Genomic DNA, 15,580 nt, shown 5'->3' on the forward strand with positions numbered 1-15,580 from the left:
GGTGAGGAGAAACACTGCATTGGCGAATTGCGCATGGGAAAATCAGTGTTCTTCAAATTGTGTGATAAATTACGGAGTATGGGTCCTAGAGGTGGCAAACACGATAAAGGTAAGAGGGTGAAGTGTGAGGAGAGTGTAGTTCAAGACATGACGCGGTCTCTGCGTGATATGTCGGATACTATGCGTTTCACACACGTGACCAACCTAAATGAGAATTTATTCAAAATAATTGATGACATGGAAGAATACCCTCTCTTCGTCCGACTTGCACTACAGACATCTTTGGCCACAAATGAAGAAGTGGCGTCCATGTTGAAAGGGAGGCCGATGACTGCTATTCAAGAGTTTGTGCGGCGCTGGGTCGGCGATAACTTTCCTGAACACATTCATGTTGCTCCTGACGTGTGATTCATTTTGCTGTAAATTTTTAGGATTATTTTGTATGTCTTCCAGCGTCGTCTCCTAGGGAAATAATGTCCATGCCTCATGCTTGCATGTAAGGATGTCATTCAGTTTTTCATTCCTGGAAAATAAGCTTGTTACTCAGATTTTTTTTATCAGTTAGTGTGTTTGCGAAGTGTGTTAAATTTATAATCATAAAGTTGCGTTGAATTTTTGCATGACTATTTACAACTTGATCTGCCTGTAGTCATTTCTCTGTTTCACTGATTTTTCAATATATTGTACTGTTGATGCATTTGTTATAAGCTAGATGTATTTGGATACTGTGAAGACGAGCTACTTTGCCCGCAGCACAACCAAACGACTAGCTGCCGGCCCTTGCCAGCAACAGCATTGAACCAAACGTGCAGCTAAGGCAAAGGTAGCCCATCCGAGCTAAGCTAGCTAGGCTAGCTCAGCTATGGGCAAGCTGGGCAATACAACCAAACGATACCTTATGAAGGTTTAACTCTTGGGATGCACTTGCACACGACTCTCAAGAACTCTTCTAAGTTGGCGTATACGCATGCATTCATGTCACTATAGAATGCACCGCTGCACATTGAAGATGGTTCATGGCCGACACGACCTCTCACTATCTCTGTCATTGAAGTGGCGCGTGCCGAGTGCGCCGCCCGCTACACGCCTAGCTGAATACGTCTTCTTGCCACATTCAAACGCCTCCATTAAACTCATGTGAAAGTCGAGAAACCTACTCCGATCCAGCCACACATCCATTCACGAGCGGACCGGTACCAAACACAACGCCGAGCAAGCTCCTCCCATTCGCCCGCTATTTGAAGGAGGCCAGGCGCCGGGCAAGAATCGCACCACTCCGCCGCTCCGTGTCTCCTCCTTCCACGATTTTCTTCACCCGTTCAATGACATCTAACGAGTAGGAAGAGCAGTTCTTCGGCATAAATGTCGACTGGGTGGGCAACCGAGCTGGCCAGATATGAACGAGGGGGCTAGTTGCTCCACCTCCCTCGCCAAGCCCGACAGAGTAAGTTGCTGCCCCTAGCCGGTCCGTGCTTCACTAACTCACCACTCTAGACCAGCTCGCGGAGGAGTGGCAAGCTGCCCCAGGCCAGGACCGGGGGGAGGGGGACCATGGACAACTTTGCGTTCTACTGCGCCTCCTGCGACCGCGCCATCCACCGTCAACACGCGTGTAGCCGCGCCCTGCTGACAGAGAAAGAAGCCGGCTGTGCAAAGATCGAAGAGTTGGCGGCCAGCGCGTTCGCCGCCAACATCAAAGGAAAGTAGAACACACTTGCGTCCCAGAAAGGCCACCGCTGGCTTGTACAGCCAGTGACCTGTACGGTTCTTATCTTAGACCATCTTGGGCCCCCGTCTGGTCTCCACGGAAGCACCCTTCCCCTCCGGCTAAAGCACCCCCTTTACCACTTCGTTGAGCTGCGTAGCCGGACATAGGGATGATACGGGGGAAGAATTTGCCTCCTGGACTTCCGGCAGTCCGGTGAGAGGGTTGCTGGACATGGGAAAGACAAAGGGGTCCGCCGCGACTGACCAGACAAAGGGATCCGCCGCGACTGACCGTAGACTAGTGTAGTGTATATGTGTCATGGGACTGGAGCTCCGAGCGACTGTACATGCACATAGATTTACCTTTTTAGTTAAAAAAATGTCCAAAATGTTTTTTTTTTCGTCCGGTTTGTACGAAAACCGTTGTGTTTGCATGAATTTCATCCGATTTGTTGCAAAATTATTTGAAGAAACTGCCGGTTTGTTGCAAAAGTATTTGAAACTATCAGGTTATGATTGAATGGCGGCCTCCCGTATCAGCGTCCGCAGACTGATTTTCCTCCGGCGGACGAATGCACGCGGAAGGCAAATTTTACGAGTTACCGTTGGTGATGCCCTTATGGGACCGCTTGTAAGTAAAAATCCAATCGTCATGCTAATCGCCAGGAGAGAAAACGCTTAAGCGCTCGGTTCCTACTTTTGCGTGGATATGGCACCGGACGCCAGGATTCTCTCGTCTAACCACCTATCGAACATGAATTCGATCCTGGCGCCTCCTAGAAGCGTCGCGCACCACCAATTTAAAACTGGGTCGGGGACTAGTAGCGTCCAGCGCCTCATTTTCGATTATTCAAGCTGAGGTTGGGATGTGGCTACAAGTCAAATCACTGTGGAGGCTAAATAGGAGCATGGTCACTTGAGATAATGAAAGTTCGAAACATTAGAATTAGAGAAGTGATTGCGCCATTGTGCATTGGGTAAACATCGATCAATTAAGGCGATCATGAACATGACTAGAGGGGAACATCTTGTTGGACCAAATGTAAGCCGGACCATAAAACTCCAAACCAAGCAGACCACAAAATCAGCACTGAGAACACATAGGACTATATTTCCCATAAAAGACACTACATGGGCAACCGAAGGTAGGAATAGGATAACATAAGAACTACTAGTAGAAAGTAGAAACTTGATAAAGAGTCGAACTTCATCTCGGACATAGTTCTCTCGCATTTCAAAGAGGCCTTGCGCTCGGTCACTACCACCAGTCGTCAGCTCCACCCCCACCATCATTGTCGTAGCCACCGTCGAAACCCCCGGCGACGTCATGGGTGGAGGTCGAGAATGTCACGCCGTGCTCAGACGAGCATTCGTAGTACTCATTCCTGGCATGCATGTCCTAGAGAAAAATTCAATCATAGCGGCGTAAGCTGTGACAATTACTAAGAGAAAGAGATGCGTACTGGTAGTCGAGAAGTTTGCCGGCTGCTTACCGTCTGCAAGGTGCCATGGCCGGTGGCGGAGAATGCCGGCGCGCCTCCCCGGCCGCCACCACCCGCTCCCTTCCCTCCTCGGGGCCCGGCCTTGACCGCGCCTTCTCTCGGGACGGTAGCGCCCACGCCTGTTCTGCCTCCCGAGCGCTTAGAGTTGCCGCCGGCGGCGATCGTGGCCTTCCCTTCCCCGGCGGTGGCCGCCTTGGAAGAACGCGTAATGGTTACTGACCGGTAAGTTTGCCAGCTTACCGTCTGGATGGTGCTATGGCCGGTGGCAGAGAAGGTCGACGTGCCTCCCCAGCCCACAGCGCCCGCACCACCTGCTGCCTTCGCGCCTTCCGGTCCGGCCCCGCCCGCGCGCTTACCATTCCCGCCGCCCGTGGCCTTGCCCTTCCCGGAGCCGGTGCCGGCGAACGACGCCTTGTTCACGCCCAGCTTCTTGTTGTAGGCCTTCCCCATGAGCGGACGGAGTACCGCGCCGCACACTCGATCGATCGATCTGCTTCCTTGGAGTCTGCCTGGATCGCTTGGTTTTCTTGTTGTCGGTCCTATATAAGGCTAGGGAGGGGGTGCGAGATCCGCGGAGGGCGTGAATGCGGTTGATTGCGGGAGAGGTGGAGGTGGAGGAAGTGGAGACGAGACGGTAAACACTATTTATTTACTCACCCACGATCTATACTAAACGCTGAGGAGAGTTTCTCTATGCGCGCCGCTTGTTGCATGCATGGCACGGAGGGGCCGTGCGTGGCTTCTCTCTGTGGTGGAGGGACACGCGTCACCCGTACCCTACCGACGCATGCATGGACAGACTGACCATGCAGGCTGTGTGTTTAACAGTGGCTCCTCTCAACTTGCAGATGAGACAGCTGAGAGGTCACCATGGGCGACATGACTTGGGACTGACCACTGACGCACTGACCAGGACATGTAACGTAGCCATGGATGGAGGTCTCTAGAAGACGGGGAGCTCTACATCGGATCAGACTAGCAAGCAAAGCAGGCAATGGCACGCTAAATGATGTCTTTTGTCATTTATCCCACCGCCTCATTAGTTCTAGCGATGCAACAAGGAGTTCACTTTGCTTATATCTAGTCTACTACTCACGAAAAAGTCCCAAGGGCATCTCAAATGCTGGCCCTCGAGCCAAACCGTCCGGACCGTTCCAACTTCCACTACACCACGGTTGTCAATCAGAGGCATTTTGTTAAAGGCGTATCTGAAAATGCCTCCAAATTGTATATAAGAAGGCACTTTTTCAGTTTGCCTCAGATCCCTGTATATAAGAAGGCACTTTCTAGATTTGCCTCAGATTCCTGTATATAAGGGCATCTCCAGCCGCGCCTTCAGGAAGGCCTCCCCAGACGATTTTTTCACGCTGGCGCCGAAAAAACGGTCCAGTCGCGCCCTCAGGAACCCGATTTTCGCCGGCTTGGGCCGAAAACAGCGCCGGCGGACCCAGTCCGAACCCGGTGCGCTGGGAGGCGCACGGGGGCGCCGGGGCGAACTGTTTTGGCGCGAAAAAGACGCGGGCCAGCCGCGTCAGCGACTCGGCGCCTCGTCTTCCCCCGGCAGCCTTGCCATTGATTCCTCACGGGCGGCGCTTCACGGGACGGCGCGCCAACGCCTCCCCTCCCTCGCACGCGTACACACGGGCGCGGGCCGGCTATAAAAGCCGGCGGCCTCCACTCGCATGTGCCCACACCAGCCCCCCCTCGCCGACGTCCAGCCCCTCCCTCTCCCTGCCTCTCCCGAGCGCCGCCGCCCAGCCCCTCCCTCTACCTCTCCCGAGCCCGCCCAGCCCCGCCGTCGCCATGGCAGAATGCTTCCCCGGAGACGAGGCGGCGGCCAACGGCTTTGGCCGCCGTTCGCTCCGCGAGCAGGAGTCCTGGCTCCTGTTCCAGGTGAACATCTCGGCGCCGCCGGACATGCGCGCCGGGCCAACGGGGTGGAGGCTCAACGCCGGGGGAGTGCCCATTCCCTCGTTGCCCGACGCCGTGGCGAAGCCGAGGTACTTCGCCGAGGAGGTCGACATCGTGCGCGCGTCCCTCACCGACGCCCACCGCTCCCTCCCCCAGTATGCCGCCGACAACCACGCGGCCTGGACGGCGTATTTCCAGCGCCGCCAGCAGGAGCGCTTGGCGTCCACCAACGGCGCTCCGGTGGTCGGCGGCCGGCAGAACAGCGAGGGGCGCCACCTCTGGTGGGGCGTCCCCGGCCGCACACTCGAGGGCGTGCTCACGTACCCCGAGGGCGGCAATGACCCGCCGTTGGCGTACCCCCCGGCGAGGGTGGCCGCCCCGGCGCAGCACCGACGCGTCAGGCCATGGGCGCCGAGGAGGTTCGGCGCTTCTTCTTCTTCCTCCTCATCGCGCTCTTCTTCCCATTCCTCCGGCTCTCCGGCGCTGCTCGGCGTCAAGGCCGAGCCCGCGGCGGAGACGCCGCTCGGCCGGCGCACTCGCAGCGCCGACATCGTCATCAACGGGGGCGGCCGGCGCGCCTCGTCCTCGTCGGCTCCTCCGCGCTTCGTCAAGCCAAAGACGGAGCCGGGGCTGGCGCCCGTGAAGACGGAGCCGGGGCTGGCGCCCGTGAACGCGGAGTTCGACGACGACGACGCGACCCTCGAATGGGCGCGCCAGGACTCCATCGCGTTGGAGAAGGCACGCCGGGAGAAGGAGAAGGAGCGCCAATGCGCCGCCCTACGCCGCTTCGAGGAGCGCCGACGCGACCGCGAGGAAGGCGGGGTCGTCGTCTTATGCGACAGCGACGACGACGACGACGCGCTGCCGCCTGTTCGCCAAGGCGACGCCGGGCAGGGGTCCAGCAAGGGCACCCGCGTCAAGGAGGAGAAGGCCGACGACGACGATGGCGGCGACGACTTCAGCCACTTTCTTTTACTTTAGATTAGGTTAATGTAATGTTTGGACGAATTTCGCCGAAACTTGTCATGGTTGGCCGAAATATAACTAGTTTTTATCATAACTTCGCCGAACGTTTTTTTTAAATACGCGCCTGGGGGCGGCCCTGGGGACCGACTTGCCCCCAGGATCATTTTTTGCGCCGGTTCACCCCCAGGCGGCGCTTTTAGACGCCCCCTTGGGGCCAACGGCTGGAGATGCCCTAAGAAGGCATTTCAGGAAAATGCCTTCGACTGTAGGTGCTTTCACGGCATTTTCTCAAATTGCCACTAAACAGAAATGAATCCGAGGCTTTTTCAAGAAAAGCCTTCAAATCGAAGGTTTTGAGGTGTTTTCTTAATCGCCTCAGCAGCGTCGGCGTAAAAGACGGCCCCGCTAATTTGGCGCATGGCCGTTGCTGCGGCGACGGATTGGAACGGCGGCGGCGGACTGGGATGGCGCCGCCAGACAGTTGCTAAGGCGATGAGCAGCCACTAATTGGGCGCACGGCAGTTGCCGCGGCGACGGACTGGGACGACGGCGGCGGACCAGGTGGCACCGCCGGACAGTTGCTCAGGCGACGAGCAGCTATCAAACTGGCCCCGTTTTACGACTTCTGCGGCCATACATGAGAATAACGCGCTGGCGGCGCGTTGCTCGAACTCTAGTTCCGGCATCGTCGTTTATCTCAGCTTTGGCCGCCGGCGATGCATGCATGTTCAGATGGTTAAGCGCTTTGTTGCTTTGCTAAATAATATGGCTTAGGCGCTGTAGTGGTAGGCGTTAAAAAAAAGTATTCCAATTGATGTTGTGCTTCCCGTATGACTCTTGACTTGTTCCTTTTTCTTGCGCGCGAGCTAACGGTACAAAGTTAGTCCCATACCGCTTACAGAGTAAGAGTCAGACCTACTTAAAATGGAGGACAAAGCCAACAGTTTCAAGGATGACAGCTACATGTGGCCTTTCGTGCAGGCTGGTTGATTTAGAACTCGCTTTCACTTGGTGGGCCGGGCCCCAAGCTTAATGCTAAAATAGCTAAGTGGCTAGACGCTATAATATATGAAGATCCTGATCTAGGCTCGGCTGAGGACTATATAGAGTGACATGGAAAATACTGACGTGACAGGATCCTGACCGGTGATTTGACTGGATTTAAATATTTTTTCTCTCCACCTGATTAGCAGCGTCTGAGCTTTGGAGGCACTTTCGATAACGCCGCCGAACGTGGAGCTTTGGAGGCACTTTCAAAAACGCCACCGATTGTCAGTGTTTGGAGGCGATACTGAAATACGCCTTCCTTGATCTTTCCCTTCGGGGTTATTTCTAGCATTTTCGAGGAACGCCTCCAAAAACAAAAACATGTAAAGGCATTTCTGTGACATTTAGATGCATTCTAAAATGCCTCGTAATGTCTGCCGTGTTGTAGTGTTCGGCATCAAAAGCAGGGGTTGAGATCTTCTACAGTACCGTATGATCCTGTAGTGTGGATGACATGTGGGGCTAGGTCCTACATGGTAGTGACTCTACAACATCATACAGTGCTGATTCCATAACCGGCACTAAAGTGTGGGCACTAAAGCCCCCCCCCCCCCTTTAGTACCGGTTCAGCATGAACCGGTGCTAAAGGGAAACCACGTGGCACGAGCCAGCTCCAGGGGCCTGGAGCCCTTTAGAGGTTTGGGGAGTTTTAGTTTTATGATTTTTTTATTTAATTTTGTGTTTCCATTTTAATTCTTTTTCGTTTGCTGGTATTTTACGATACTACACATTGTACACGTTATATATATATATAATTTCTAGTAGAACCAATCATGCATATATATATCATCAATGTCTCACAAACCATCATATTAATTAATTCACACATACACACATGTATAGCTATATACAATTTTTCCTACATATGCATGTTGCCTTCGAAGCCGGTGGCATTATAGCCTAATTGGTGCCTTCGGAGCACGATGACAATTGGAAGTGGTTTTCATGGAGGCGGTAGCGGGTAATAGTATTCTCCCTTCGGATTTATGACCTGGTCGAGCAAAAATCCCGATATTTCCTCTTGAAGTGCTTCTACGCGCTCCGTTTCTAGGAGCTTCGCCCGCACCTCTCTGAACTGTTAAGGAGATCAATATGCATGTGTATTAGTTGTGTGACTAGATATCGATAATGGTGTAAAAATTGTGAATAGTGTTTTGACAAGCGTACCCATTCCTGTCTTTGAGATCTACTCCTTTCGGACGCCATCATGCGAATGTTCTCGCAAACGCAGAATGCACACAGATCAGTCCCCTGCGCCTGCTTCAGGGCCTTTACGAGAATGGAATTTGATCAGATAATAATTAATCAAGCATGATAATTAAAGGGATGACAGCTAGCTAGCTAGCTAGTACTACTTAATTACTTACCTTGGGTCTTCCCCATTTAAGCTTTTCTTTCCATTCGCCGTCCGTGACCCTGATGAACCTTGCCCAAGCTCTGCCCGCCGACAAAGAAAATGAATAAAGGGGTTATTAAATAGTTCATATCATGAAATGACGAACTAAATAGGCCGAGATATATAATTAATAATGATTGAAATTACCTGTTGACTATCCCAAACAAGATGTTATAGTCAGTTTTTTCTTTGAGTAGTGAGTCCAGTATTTCAACTGTTCCGGCATCAACTTTAATGATACACAAGACCCAGTGAAATCTGCATGCACACACGTTTGCATGTCTTAATTAAGCGGGCATATGTAAGCAAAAACATGTAGCTAGCTAGTAGGCAAAAACAAAGAATTTATAGTACAAAACAGTGTGACTCACTGGAAGTTGTAAGGAAGTAGTATATCTTCATTGTATTTGAGGCGCTTCATGAACTCTAGCATGCTGTCCTCTACGGCCTTTTGATGACGTTCATCTATTTTCCATGTGTATTCATTAACGGTGTTTGGGTCAATGAACCCAATGCCATAGCGTCCATCTTTTCTCATTTCATACATCTTCATCCTGCATATAATACCACAAAAAAGAATATAGTGAGGATAATTACAGGTAATGATTGATCAAAAGGATCACTACATCTAGCTTGAGACTTAAATTACAGAAAGAAATCACTTACATACAAGAGCAACTGACGATAGATTTGTCAAGTGCGTCTTGATTGTATAACTGAAACAGTTCAGAATACTCAACGGACACAGCTTTCTCATGGTAGTAATGCTCCTCCTTGACATTCACCATGAGGGACAATTGATCGGAAATCTTGGTAATTTTCATGTACCATTGATGCAATTCATACATTCTCATTGGGAGGTTCTTGACCTTGTCTGGCTCGACCAAAGGTTGGCCCCGGACATATTCCCGTTTTATTTCATCCTCTCTAAGCACAGGCATGGGCTCGATCTCGAGGAATTGTCCAACGGTGATTTTGAGAACTTCAGCCTGCATTATATGCTTCTCCGTTATTACCACATTGCCCACCTTAGGAACGTAAACTGTTTGCCCACAATAATATTGGGCGCGCGTACTGTCACGTGTTGTTGGCACAACAAGCGAGGGGATCGATTGTGCCGCCTGTTCTCCCAGCTGGGGAATGGTTTTCCCGCATTTTTTGACAGCTGCTTCTTGTTTGCTCGATCCCGAGCTCACCTCCTTACGTACACGTGCTCGATTTAACTTCCTGATGTGGCGCTCATAGTCTGTGTCAACAGGCTTGGGAGCTGGTGGTTGAGCCATACGAATGAAGTGGTCAATCGTTTCCTCAGGCACTTTCTCCCTTGGCGGCGTTGGCGGTTTCGGTGCAAAATGGGCTTCCACCTCAGACTTCGATATGGTTGCGATTTCCTCCTCGGACCTGTCATAAGCCCTCTGCGGAAGAGGCGTGAGGCTTGAACCATATTTATATCGCTTGCCTCCGCCTGTACTTCCTGTACTACCTCGACTCGTACCGCTACGCATCATAGCTGCGGGGTGTCTCTTCTGTGATTGCTGAGGCGGCGGAGACGGCTGACGGGGCCGAGTTGGACGAGGAGGAGTGGCCGCCTGAAGCTGTGCCGGACTTGGAGGAGGAGTGGCCTGAGGTTGTGCCGGACTTGGAGGAGGATTGGATGTCTGATGCTGTGGAGGACTTGGAGGAGGAGGAGTGGCCTGACACTTTGCCGGACTTGGAGGAGGAGTGGCCTGACACTTTGCCGGACTTGGTGGACTTGCAGGAGCGGGAGACTGCTGACTCGGTGGCGGACTTCGACGAGGAGTCGGCTGACGCGGTGTCGGTGGCCTTCGAAAGATGATGCAATCCTTTTTCCATAGGATGATACGATGTTTGGCGTCTCCGAGAAAGCGCTCGTCGTCACCTCCAGGATAGTCAAGCTCTAGCTCCAAATATGGGTCCACCACCTCATCAACCAAGACACGAGCATAGCCCGCTGGAATCGGGTTGCAATGGAAGGTTGCCTCGGGGGGATTTGTAAAAGCAACGATGTTCGCCACCTTCATGGATATGTTCTTCATTTTGACGTGTAGCTCGCAACTAGTGTTCTCCGTGATGTCATCCACGGGGTATCTACCCAGCATTGCGTTGTCCGGGGCGGAACCCACGCGACTTCTCGGCATGGATGGGGCGGTGCTATCCAATGCTGGATCATTCGCTAGCTGCTGCAGCTGCTGAGACCCCCTTTGCTGGGTAAGTGAGCCGATCTGCTCCTGCTGCCGCTGGAATTTGACTACCAATTCCGCTTGACTTGCTTCTAGGCCTTGAAGGCGTTCATAGTCCCGCTTCCTCTGCTCCTCCTTCATCTTCCTCTTCTTCTCCTCCGCAATCTTCGTTCTCGCACGGGTTCTGTAGTCGGTGTTCCAGTCTGAGAACCCCTCATACCACGGAATAGCGCCCTTGCCTCGTGTTCTTCCCGGGTGTTCAGGATTTCCCAGGGCACGCGTAAGATCGTCGTTCTCTCTGTTGGGCTGGAACACCCCCGATCGTGCCTCTTCTATTGCAACAAGTATCACATCTCGGCTCCCTTCAGACTTGCCCTCGTCGAAACATTGCCTGTCTTCGGGTCCAACTCCCCCTCATGCGCATAGAACCAAGTCCTGACCCTGGGGGGCCAGCTTTTAGTAACCGGAGTGGCACCTGCATCCTCCATCTCTTTCTCAGACTTATCCCACTTAGGCATTGCCACCGCATAGCCACCTGGCCCAAGCTTATGGAACTTATCCTTTTTTCGGCATTCTTCTTGTTTATTCTCGACCGTTCCTTAGCTAATTCCGAATCCTTGAATTTCACAAAATCGTCCCAATGAGCATGTTGGTTCTCTAGTGTTCCCTCGAATACTGGAGTCTTCCTTTCTCCCTTGACGTACTTGTCCCATTCACGATTCTTGTGGTTCTTGAATGCAACCGCCATCTTCCTAAGAGCAGCGTCCTTGACTTTCTGCACATCTGCTTCTGTGAAATGATTTGGTAGGGTGAAATGTTCCATGAGAGTATCCCAAAGCAGATCTTTTTTATTCTTGTCGACAAAAGTAACATCTGGACGTGGAGCAGCGTCCTCTTTGCCTTTTTGTCTTTTGTCTTTTGCTGGCTCTCTCCATTCTTGAAGGGAGATCGGGAGTTGGTCCTTCACAAGAACTCCGCACTGATGAATGAACTTGTCCGCAATCTTCTTAGGCGCTAATGGTTCGCCATTAGGTCTGACTGCCTCGATATTGTACTTTACGCCCTCCTTCAACTTTTTGTTTGGGCCTCGTTTCGTCCTTTTGCCTGAAGATTTGCTCGATCCGGTTGGCTGAAAGAACAAAGATCGATTCGTTAATATATCTTCAAGTCATTTAAAACATGTGATGATCACCAGATACCTTCTTATATAAATATATATACCTCGCCGGTCTTTGTTGTTTCAGGATCAACATGTTCTTCGTCATCGTCATAATCGTAGCTCATGACTTCATCAATTCGATCGTCGCGATCGAATATCATATCACCCTCTCCGGTGTTGTTTAGAAATTCGGAGCCGTCATAATCTTCTTCATTCTGATCATCATCTGGCCCGCGTATCATATCGAACATGGTCTGTTCTCCCTCTCTGTCGGTATTGTCTGCCATAGCTTTTATTTAACTAATTCAAAAGAAATATAAGACAATTTAGTATTCAAATTACATCGTCTCGAATAATAGATATAATCTCGAATACTTTGTCTAGAATAATAGATATAATCTCGAATACATCGTCTCGAATAATATATAATATTGAATAGTACATCACTGGCTAGCTAATTAAAGATCGAATACTACAGAAGAATCTAGGACACTCGCGGTTCCTGCGGCGCGGGCGGTGGACACCCAAAGAGAAGGAACACTCACAGGATCATAGCTGAAGTGAGATCCCCGAAGATACTGCCAGGTATTGGAGAACCTGCCGCCCTCTAACGCAACCATGTAGCGATGGACGTGCTCGTCCTCCTCCCTGACACGGCGACGTACCACCTCCGGCCGGGTCGGGTCCCTCCGCACCGAAACTGGCCCACGCGAACGCCACCAAACGAGATCAGGGTCGACGACGGGACCCGGGGCCGGGTTCCTCATCAAGCGGCGCGCCCCTCCAGGCAGCACCTCCCAGTGCCAGCCCGGCGGAGCCCAGTCTCAGACATGGGTCGGCTGGACGTCGTCGCGGACGGGCCAACAGCGAGGATGCGGGCCGGGCATCGTCGAGAACAAATACTAGCTATATGCCCGCAAAAAGTAATATTTTTTTAATGATTGGATTTTGATAACTAAAATTTCTAATATTTCTACTATTTCAAAAATCTATATACTATTTCATACTAATTAAGCATCTAACACTAAAAACAGAAAACACAACTTCTATACATCCATTAAAAAACTGAAAAACAACATTATATAAAAAATTTCCATACTAATTAAACACTAATTATATCCATCTAACATGCATTCATACATATATAATAGTGAAAAAATAATAATCTAAATAATCTAAACTAATTAAACATACAAAATACGTATATACTAATTAAACACTAAATAATCTAAACTAATTAAACATACAAAATACATATGTACGTGTGTGTGTGTGTGTGTTCATGCATGCTTGTGTGTGTGTGTATGGGCTCGGGGAGGGGCGGCGCCCATGGGGGCCGCCAGGGGCGAGGGAGAGGGGTTAGAGGGGGAGAGCTCACAGCGGGCGATGGCGACGGCGAGGCGATGGCCGGGGCGGCGACGGCCGGGACGGCGCGACGGGGACGAGCCCGGGGCGGCGACGGAGACGAGGGCGGCGACGGGGACGGGGGCGGCGACGGGGACGGGGGCGGCGACGGAGACGAGCGGCAACGGAGACGATCGAGGGCGGCGGCGACGGCGACGGAGACGGAAACAGAGGAACAAACAGAGAGGGAAACTGAAATTTTCGTAGCTGTTGTATATATAGAAGGCACCTTTAGTACCGGTTGGAGCCACCAACCGGTACTAAAGGCCTGTTTTGGCCAGGCCAAGCGGCGGGAAGCGACCCCCTTTAGTACCGGGTGGTGGCACAAACCGGTACTAAAGGCCCCCCCTTTAGTACCGGTTTGTGCCACGACCCGGTACTAAAGGGGTCGCGCTGCCATCCCAAAGTTTAGTCCCACCTCGCCGGGCGAAGGGCAGCCGCACTAGTTTATAAACCCAGCCACGGCTACCACTTCGAACTCCTCTATATAGCTAGCAGGCTTGTGGGCCTAAACTCTGCGCGCTGTCCTGTGAGTCTGCTGGGCCTTTAAGGCCTGTAATTACACACCTGTGGCCTATCAGGCCCACAGGGCAGCGCCCCAATTTTTTTATAGTTTTTTTTTCTTTTCTGCTTTATTTTCTTCTATTTATTTTTGCGTAGTTTTTTGTATAGTTTTTTCTTTTCTGTTATATTTATTTTCTTCTATTTATTTGTGAGTAGTTTTTCATCTAGTTTGCCAAAATTCAACATTTTCAGAGTTCATTTTGTAGTGATTTTCAATTTCACGGTCATTTTGTAAACGATTGAAAAATAGCAAATATAATTTTTTTCTTTTCTGCTTTATTTTTTCTTCTATTTATTTCTGAGTAGTTTTTTCTTTTCTGCTATATTTATTTTCTTCTATTTATTTTTGAGTAGTTTTTTTATATAGTTTTTTTCTTTTCAGCTATAGTTTTTCTTTCTTTTCTGCTATTTTTTCTGTTAGTGCCCGTAGTTTTCAAATTTGAATAGTTTAAATTTTGAATTATTTGAAATTAGTGTGAATTTGTTTGCACATAAAATTTCTTCGCGTTTCAAATGCCAAAAACATAACTACCCTAACTATTACAGAGATTCCCCTCTCGGTGCGAAACACAGAAGAAAATGATGATAGCTAGTGAAGCCGATCACATCCCAGATCTTTGGGTGTGAAACTTTTTTTTCGCGTGTGTCCCTTTGCGCCGTAACCATAGAAAATCTTCATCATTTAACGGGATGCTCGGGTGAATATTCACTGTGAATGGAGCAATTTCATCAAACTTTTCATAATCTTCTGACTTGTCTGTCTTGTCATCCACTCCCACGATGTTTCTCTTCCCAGAAAAAACTATGTGCCGCTTTGGCTCATTGTACGATGCATTCGCTTCCTTATCTTTTCTTTTTCTTGGCTTGGTAGACATGTCCTTCACATAGAAAACCTATGCCACATCATTGGCTAGGACGAATGGTTCGTCTGCATATGCAAGATTTGTTGAGATCCACTGTTGTCATTTCGTACTGCGGGTCTTCCGTTACCCCGCCTCGTGTCATATTGACCCATTTGCACCGAAACAAAGGGACCTTTAAACCACGTTGATAGTCAAGTTCCCATATGTCCTGTATATAACCATAATATGTTTCCTTTCCCGTCTTGGTTTCTGCATCAAAGCGGACACCACTATTTTGGTTGGTGTTCTTCTTATCTTGGGTGATCGTGTAAAATGTATTACCATTTATCTCGTACCCTTTGAAAGTCATTATATTCGAAGATGGTAACTGGGACAACAAGTACAGGTCATCTTCAATAGAGGTGTCATGCATGATACGTTTCTGCAACCAGCTGGCGAAACTCCAGGTTTGTTCACGTGTAATCCAGTCATCAGACCGCTCCGGGTGTTTGGAGCGTAGCAAATTCTTGTGTTCATCCATATACGGAGCCACCAAGGCGGAATTTTGTAGAACTGTGTAGTGTGCTTCTGTGAGAGAATGTCCGTCCATACATATTATTTGTTCCCCTCCTAGCGTGCCTTTTCCATCCAGTCTGCCCTTATGCCGCGATTCAGGAACACCAATCGGTTTAAGGTCAGGAATAAAGTCAATACAAAACTGAATGACCTCCTCATTTTGATGGCACTTGGAGATGCTTCCTTCTGGCCTAGCACGGTTATGAACATATTTCTTTAAGACTCCCATGAACCTCTCAAAGGGGAACATATTGTGTAGAAATACAGGACCCAAAATGTTAATCTCTTCGCACAGGTGAACTAGG

General features: G+C 50.2%; 1 protein-coding gene across 1 annotated transcript; it reads right to left on the reverse strand.

The window, feature by feature from the left end:
• Window positions 1-2,731: 2,731 nt before the first annotated feature.
• LOC119349517 (circumsporozoite protein-like) lies at window positions 2,732-3,836 on the reverse strand. Its single transcript, XM_037617563.1, has 2 exons — window positions 3,201-3,836; window positions 2,732-3,106 (listed from the first exon to the last, which is right to left on the reverse strand). The coding sequence occupies exons 1-2, from the start codon at window positions 3,657-3,659 to the stop codon at window positions 2,966-2,968; spliced, it is 600 nt and encodes a 199-aa protein (XP_037473460.1). The 5' UTR covers window positions 3,660-3,836; the 3' UTR covers window positions 2,732-2,965.
• Between the last annotated feature and the right edge of the window lie 11,744 nt (window positions 3,837-15,580).

Source organism: Triticum dicoccoides, chromosome 1B (genome assembly GCF_002162155.2).
Source record: "Triticum dicoccoides isolate Atlit2015 ecotype Zavitan chromosome 1B, WEW_v2.0, whole genome shotgun sequence".
In the NCBI taxonomy this organism is placed as follows: domain Eukaryota; kingdom Viridiplantae; phylum Streptophyta; class Magnoliopsida; order Poales; family Poaceae; genus Triticum; species Triticum dicoccoides.

Bases quoted from the DNA above. Each gene is read 5' to 3' on its own strand.
- LOC119349517 (XM_037617563.1), bottom strand. From the start codon at position 3,659: ATGGGGAAGGCCTACAACAAGAAGCTGGGCGTGAACAAGGCGTCGTTC. The intron at 3,107-3,200 runs GTAAGCAGCCGG...ATTTTTCTCTAG, and splicing joins GCCATGGCACCTTGCAGACG to GACATGCATGCCAGGAATGA.